At 60.1% G+C, this 7218-nt stretch overlaps 1 protein-coding gene across 1 annotated transcript in view; it reads right to left on the bottom strand.

Annotated features, from left to right (window-relative positions):
• The window catches only part of SHANK3 (SH3 and multiple ankyrin repeat domains 3), a gene marked incomplete at its 3' end in the record, with an annotated part of 52664 nt that overhangs the window by 23880 nt on the left and 21566 nt on the right, over window positions 1-7218 (bottom strand). Inside the window, exons 14-19 of the mRNA XM_006157600.1 lie at window positions 7077-7218; window positions 6050-6163; window positions 1415-1490; window positions 1098-1180; window positions 538-662; window positions 306-438 (exon numbers count right to left, since the gene is read on the bottom strand). Of these exons, the coding sequence (XP_006157662.1) occupies window positions 306-438; window positions 538-662; window positions 1098-1180; window positions 1415-1490; window positions 6050-6163; window positions 7077-7218 (673 nt within the window). The remainder of the gene's footprint in view (window positions 1-305; window positions 439-537; window positions 663-1097; window positions 1181-1414; window positions 1491-6049; window positions 6164-7076) is intronic.

Consider the following 7218-nt stretch of genomic DNA (forward strand, 5'->3'; position numbering starts at 1 on the left):
TGGTGGTGTCGGGAAGGAGGGCTCTGCCACGCCAGGGGCTGGGGGATGCCGGGAAGGAGGGGGTGGGGATCTGAAAAGGGCATCCTGGGGTCAGGGGTCAGAGGCCTCGGGCCAGGGGCCAGGCCGGCAATCTAATATCAGGAACAGGAAGGGACTCAGGCCACAGTGTGGGCTCTTGGCCTAGGTTCAGGAGTCTGATGTCAGCAGCCTGCAGTCAGGGGTGGGAGAGGAACGTGGGCCCGAGGCCAAAGGTCTAAGGTCATGGGCCTGAAGGGAGAGTCTGGGCACAGAGGCCTGGCCCTCACCTCTGCGCCGAGCCCCGTCCTCCTCCGGCTTCCTTGTCACCGACACGACCTTCATGACAAGGCGGTTTCCACCCTGGCGGATCAGAGCCACCACCTGCTTGTGTCCGACCTTCACCACGTTCACCCCGTTCACCTGGGACAGACAGGCAGCTGGTGGGGTGCCCCAGGCACATGCCCGTCAGGGCGCAGGGGTCAGCACCACACCTGCCTCGCAGGTCCGGCCAGGCCTCACCTCGATGAGGAAGTCTCCAGTGCGGAGCCCGGCCCTCCAGGCCACGCCCTCCACATCCACGGACTCGAGGTACTGGAGAGCGGGAAAGGCTGGGGTGGGCGTGAACTCCTCAATGGGGGTCTCTGCTGCAGGGGGCAATGAGGAAGGCTTCACCTGCACGGTGTGGGTGAGGGTGGCTGCCACACGGCAGCCTCGACTCCGCACATAGGCAGAGTGAGCTGGGTGGGCACCAGGGCACCCGCACAGGAGGGGGTTCGTTCCTCTGCAAAACGCCCACTCGCCTCAACCACGAGGACCCATGTGAGGTCCCCCCAGCAAAGGCGGTAGGGAAACAATGAAGGCACAGTATCGGTTGCCTCATTTCGGGACATTTCAGACCAAGACAGTCGGGACAGAGGAGTGAGGAAGGGTGTGGCCAGAGAGAAGGGAGGGCAGGTGCCTGGGGAAGGAGAGCAGGGGTGGGGGCTGACAGCAGAGCGGAGGGGCAGAGACAGGAAGCAAAAAGAAGCTCCCAGCAGGGACAGCTCACTGTCTGGCACCCATGCACCTACCGCCATTACCTTTGGCCCCCCGGAGCACAAAGCCAAAGCCCTCATGGTCCCGTTTCTGCAGGATGGCCACCTTGTCATCGATGACATAGTCACTGCTGGGGGAGCATGGAGGGGTGAGACAAGCCCTGGAGGGAGCACGGCCAGCCAGACTGACCCCACAGGCCCCCTTGGCACCGTTCACCCTGGGTCACCCTGGGCTGGGCCAGTGCCCTCCCCCTTCCCCCCTGCCCTCTGCACACCATGGCCTCCTGGACCTGCTCTGGGCCCTTACATCCGATACCCACCCCGTGCCATCCACATGACCCAGGCAGCACCCCGTGCCATACCTGTGTGAGGTGAGGCTGTCATAGGAGCCCACGGTGTAGTGGCGGAAAAGCCGCTTTGTCCGGTCCTCCCGCGTTTCTGAAGAGAGGGACAGGACCTGATGGACAGCTGTGGCCTCCTGCTGGCCTGAGTCACCCTCCACTGTGCTGATCGCCAGGTTCTGTGCCTCACACTTGGCTGGGCGGGCCCACATGAAAGCGGGGTGCCCCAAATCCTGAAGTCTTTGGTCCAAACCCTAAGGCAGGAAGGCTGAGGGAGCCATGCAGGAAACCCTGGGCTGGGCCATGGCCACTAGGGGGCAGCAGCAGGGTGAGTTTCTGGCTCTGAGCAGCACGGGGACCACAAGGCCAAGTGGCCCCAATGCTGACAGCAGAGGGATGTGCTATGTGTGCGCGCGCGCACACACATACCTGCAGTCATGTGTAAGTGCTGTGTCGTAGACCAGTGTACCTATGTGTGTAACTGCTGTGTTGTATCTGTGTGCATGACCTGTAGCCATGTGCAAGTGCCGTGTGCTGTGCTTATGTGTGTGTATGCATGCATCTGTGCATGACCTGCAGCCGTGTGCAAGTGCTGTGCTACACTCACGAGCTTGGCATGGACGTGGCACGTGTCTTCGATGAATCCTCACAACAGCCCTGACACTCAGCCAGGGGGCCCCTCACTGCAGACCTGCCTCTGAGTGGTGCCAGGGCAGAGCCCCCTTCTCTCCTCACTGCAACCCAGAGCACTGCCAACCTGTCCCCTGGGCCTCAGGGGCCCTCATGACCATCATGGAGCTGGCCAGTCTGCCCGCTGCCCCTCATAGTCTCCTAAAGGCTCGGCCTATACCACCAGCCAAGACCACCCTGCTGCGTGCAGCTCCTCCAGAACCAGTTGGACCTCCTGGCCCAGCACCTCTGGCCTCGACCTCCAGGACCTCGAAGGGCAAGAGGCACACAGCGGCCCTGCCTCACACCCTGCAGTGCTTCCCTCTCATCTCCTTGTAGCATTTCTCGAGATTCATTTTTCCTTCAGTAAGTATTTTTATGCTCCTGCCCAGCAGTGTTCGATCTAGGTTCTGTGAACACAGTAGAGAATCAAAGTCTCTGCCCTCATGGAGTTTATCATCTATTTGGGGAGAGAGAACCAGCAGATAAATACATGTTGTATTTTTCTGTTCTTCTATGCATCATGACTTTCCTAGCAACCCAATAACATGGTAAGTGCAGCGATCACTTAAAAGAAAAGCGAGCAGGATAAAGGCAGGGAGAGTTAGCCAGTCTAGGGGTCACGTGAAGACCTCACCAGGAAGGGAGAGCAGAACAGACCTCAGGACCGGAACATAAGGGAGCAGCCTGTGGGTATGTGGGTGAGGGCTTCCCAGGGGCAGGGCAGTCAGGGCAAAGCCTACCCAGAGGGACAGCTTGGTGCCTGTGTGGCTGGAACAGGGGAGTGACAGGTAAGAAATGAGGGCAGGAGAGGGACTTGGATTTCTGTGGCCTGTCTCCCCATTAGCTGTGAGTTCAGTGAGAGTAACAAGCCCTGCTCACTGAGATCCCCTCTTCTGGCCCCCAGCACAGCATGGCACGGCGACCTCTGACAGACTGCAAGGGTAGGTGGCGGGCTACCGCCCATCCATGATGGACGGACAGAAGGCACGGTCAAAAGGGAGGTGGCCACATAATAATAATGGGTGGGCAGAGAGAAGGAAGGGGGCGGAAGGGTAGATCCCTCCATGAGAGAATGGCCAATGGGTGTGGGGGGACCACATGGGTTGCTGGGTCAACAGATAGCTCGGGTAAGCTGGGAGGGTGATGAGTGAGGAAATGGTGGGATGAGCGACAGATGGACAGTGGCTGGGTGGGGCATGGATGTCAGGGGAGAATAGGTGTGGGCTTCAGGCCCCACAAACCTGCCTGACTCTCAGGAAGCCAATGGTCTCCTGTTGGTTCCTTCCCCTCAGAGGGCCCCCCAGTTTCTGAGGGCCTGGTACCCTCCCTGGCGAGGCCCCTGGGAGAGTCCCACACTCTCGCTCTTGCCTCTGCCCAACCCCCCGCGCAGGTAAGCTCACAGTGCCTGCCTGCACAAGGGTCCCCTCAACATGCAGTTCACTCTCTCATTTTTAGACTTTTTCAAGCAAACAAACTATATTTATTATATAACACAAATTCATTTTCTGGTTTTATTAATCAAACATATAAAGCCTGCTGGCGCAAAGACTCCCAGCATAACCTTCACGTGATGATGAACCTTTCTGGGAAAAAAGGGAGGGACGAGGCAGGGTCACAGCACAGGTGCTGGTCAGGCTGACCTCTGTTTCCTGGCTCCTTTCGCTGCTCCTGCCTTAGAGGGCCCCTGGCCCCTCGCTGCTTAGAGCTTGGCACTGACCCCAGGCCAGCCTGGCCTGCACGCATTGGCCAGGACAGGGCCCCTTCCTTGCCTTTAAGTCCTTCTCTGTCCCCACTCCAGGCCCAGAATCAAATCTGCTTGTGGGACCTGGGTCTGTTGGAAGCTAGTTCCTTCACGGGCTGACCTCCGGCCTCTGGCAGGATTCAGCCCTGGTCCCAGGTGGGAGTCTCAAACCAGAGTTGCCACTTGGGCCTGTAGCTGGGTCAGAAGGAGGCCAATCCTGCTTCCATGTGTCTGCAGGCAGCATCGCAGGCCCCTCGCCATTGCCCACCGTGAAATGCTCAGTCCACCCAGGTCCTCTGATACTTACCCCATCATGCCCTATCCAGGAGCCTCATGGTAACCCAAAGGCCTCCAGCTCCTTCCCCAACGCCGGCTCCTGTGCACTGCCCCTCTCCACCTCCCTGCCCTGCCCTGCCCTGAACAAAACGTATGATCGACACGGCCTGCTGTCTCCCCCGCAGTGCTGCCCTCCCTCAAGCCCACAGCCACTCCTAGCCTCATGTCCCACTACAGCCCTGCCACCCTCATCCCACAGAGTGACTGTCCCACAATGAGACCCTACCCCTCAGGGCAGTGACCCCCAGAAATGGCCTAATGACAACAAGCCCCACCTCCCAAGGAGCTGGGACCAGCCAGTGACTCTCAGGTGTGAGGTGCTATTGGAGAGCCAGGGCCCACGCTGTCAGAGCAGACCAGATACCCCTCCCCCACCCCCACTGACCACCCAGAGGACTCGGCTCAACGACGCCTCCTCGGAGCTCTCAGACTTCTCCAGGCCAAGCCAGAGAGTTCCCACGGCCACACAGTCTCTAAGACAGCAAGACGCTGACATATTTGTAGTATCCAAGGAACACGTCAGCATCCCTCTGTGATCTGGGCTACCAGAACAGGGCCCAGCACAGAACCAGTGAACACCTGCCACTCTCCAATTCTGACTCCAGCACAACCCTTGTCAGCTTCACACAGGTCCAAATGCCCCGGATCACCAGTTCTCAAACCAGAACCTTCACCACTGCCTCCACGTACACGCTGCCCCTCCTCACAGGTGTGGAACCTCCCCCTCATCTGAAGCAGGGCCCAGACTTCTGAAATCATTCTCTGTCTGCACCCCACCTCACCCTCCTCCTTCAGGAGAGAACAAGGGGACCCAGTCCCTTTCACCCTCCAGTTCGCCAAGAGAGTTGTCAAGTGTGGTGGGAATGGCCAACTGAAGGGTAAAGGCACCTGCCTAGGAGTGGGTCCGTGGCCGAACTCCTTGCCTCCCTGGCATCCGCTTAGCCAGGACCAGATGAGGGGCCCAGATCAGATACGCTGAGAAACTTAACTCAAGGAAGAGGACCCAGTAACTCGGGCCAAGTCCTTCAGTGCACAGGGAGGGTCACGCAAGCCCTGATGCAAACACATGCTAGTGACCACTAGTGACCCCCGCTCAGGAAAGGCTCACTTGTCCCCCCAGCTATATGGGCCAGAAATAACCTGATAGGTCTGGGGGGCCTCTGAGGACCCCTGTGGGACACCCCTAGACACTCCTGGCCTGGGGACCCCAAAAGGATAGCTACCGTTTTCTACTAGTAACACCCCCGGATCCCAACAGCTACAGGGGTCCTTCTGAGAAAGCCCAGGTGGTCAGCAGGATTAGACTGAGGCACTCACCAGCCCCAGGCGTTGCGGCCTCCACAGACGGCCTTGCCTGCTGCCCACAGACCATCCCAGCCCCAGGGCACAGTGACAGCCCCCCCAGGCCCAACTGGCCTCATTTCCTCTTGGCTGGCCCAGGCCTCCCTGCTCTGCACACTTGGACAATCTGTCCACCTTGGAAAAACGCCTCCTTTCCCACACTGACCTCCTTCCTTGCCTGCCAGCCACACACGAATTATGCACTTCAAGCACCTGTGTTTCTGTGAGGGCCATGCAGAAGGGATAACCTCGGCCGCTGGGAGTCACGTGTGGGTTCACATAGACACAGGCTCGGTCATGCGTGTGTCCCTCCTGTGGGTATGTCACACGTGTCCCCCCTCTATGTGAAGTATCTGATGACACATGCGTGTCTGCAGGTACACGCGGTGTGTGTGTGCACGATGTCTGCACTGTGCACACAAGTGCGCAGACTTTGAGCATGTGTTTGAGCTGGCTTCTAGTCTTTTCTCTGTCAATATACACATGGATTTAGTGCCAAGAGGGACCAAAGGGAAGCTGGAAGGGGTGGCCCCCAGGGGCTGCCTGGGGGACGCGTGGTCACTCACCGTGCCGGGTGTCATACTGTCTCATCTGCACCTCCTCCACGCAGTCAGCCGGGAACCAGCCCGTGCGGCCTTTCACGGTCCCCTCCCAGAAACCGCCCTCCCCGATGCTGAGCACTAGAGAGACAGAGTCAGGCAGGCTGTCAGAGGGCAGCGCAGGCGGCCGGCGCCCACCTGCCCCAGCACCCAGGGTTCGAGCCTGCCCGCTCCCCTCACCCTCCCGTGCTTTCCTTGTCTTCCCACAGCCTCCCAGCTTTCTCCCCAGGAAGATTTCAAGATCCATGAGGAAAAGAGACACACGCATGGGCTTGGCACAGGACGGGCATGTGCAGACAGGGCGACAGGAAGGAGGCACACGCCGAAGAGGCAGGAGGCAGGGCAGGCCCTGCTGACCACACTCCCCCACCTCTTGACCCAGTCCGTGGCTGTCACCCACTGAGGGGTCACTGTCAAGAGCTTGGGCTCAGCCTAGCAGGGCAGCTGGGTAAGGCCACGAGGTAAGGGTGCTAACTGCCACAGTCGCCCCTGCCTCGGGCTCCCAGGACATAGGGCAACCCCAGCAGAGGCTCCCAGTGGAAGAGCTGTCCTGGCACTGGGGCCCCCAGAACAGAGGCAGTCCCAGCAGCAGATACCCCCACAGGTTGAGAGATGTCCCCACACAGCAAGGGTCCTCCATACCCTTAGTGTCTCCAAAGAGCAGCCAAGAAGTGACAAGGGAGCCCCATGACATGAGGGAGCTCTGCAGTGGGGTAGGGCACCTCAGGAGAGGACCCCCCAGCAACAGCAGCCCTACCATGATGGAGAGGGGGTCCTCTGTCCTGACGCCACAGGACTCATGGCAGGAGCCCCCCCCAAAGGCAGACACCGCTCAGGTCAGGGCCCTTCCCCATGATACCAGTGCAGAGGCACCCCATAATGACCCAGGGAAACCCCCTGGGCGGAGACCCCCACATGGCTCTCCGCGACTGCCAGGACCCAGGCCGTGCAACCCCAACCAGCCCGCCCCCAGCCCCACGCCTGCGCCCCTCACCCTTCACGGCCTCGCCGCGGTGCAGCGGGATCTCGCCCTCGCCCTGCGGGCTGTGCGCCTTCACGGCGATGAACTTGCGGCCGGGGACGGCGCTGTAAAGTTTCCGCTTCGGGCCCCGGGGCGGCGGTGCGGGGGGCGCGGG

Source organism: Tupaia chinensis, unplaced genomic scaffold (genome assembly GCF_000334495.1).
Source record: "Tupaia chinensis unplaced genomic scaffold, TupChi_1.0 Scaffold000548_1, whole genome shotgun sequence".
Lineage (NCBI taxonomy): Eukaryota > Metazoa > Chordata > Mammalia > Scandentia > Tupaiidae > Tupaia > Tupaia belangeri.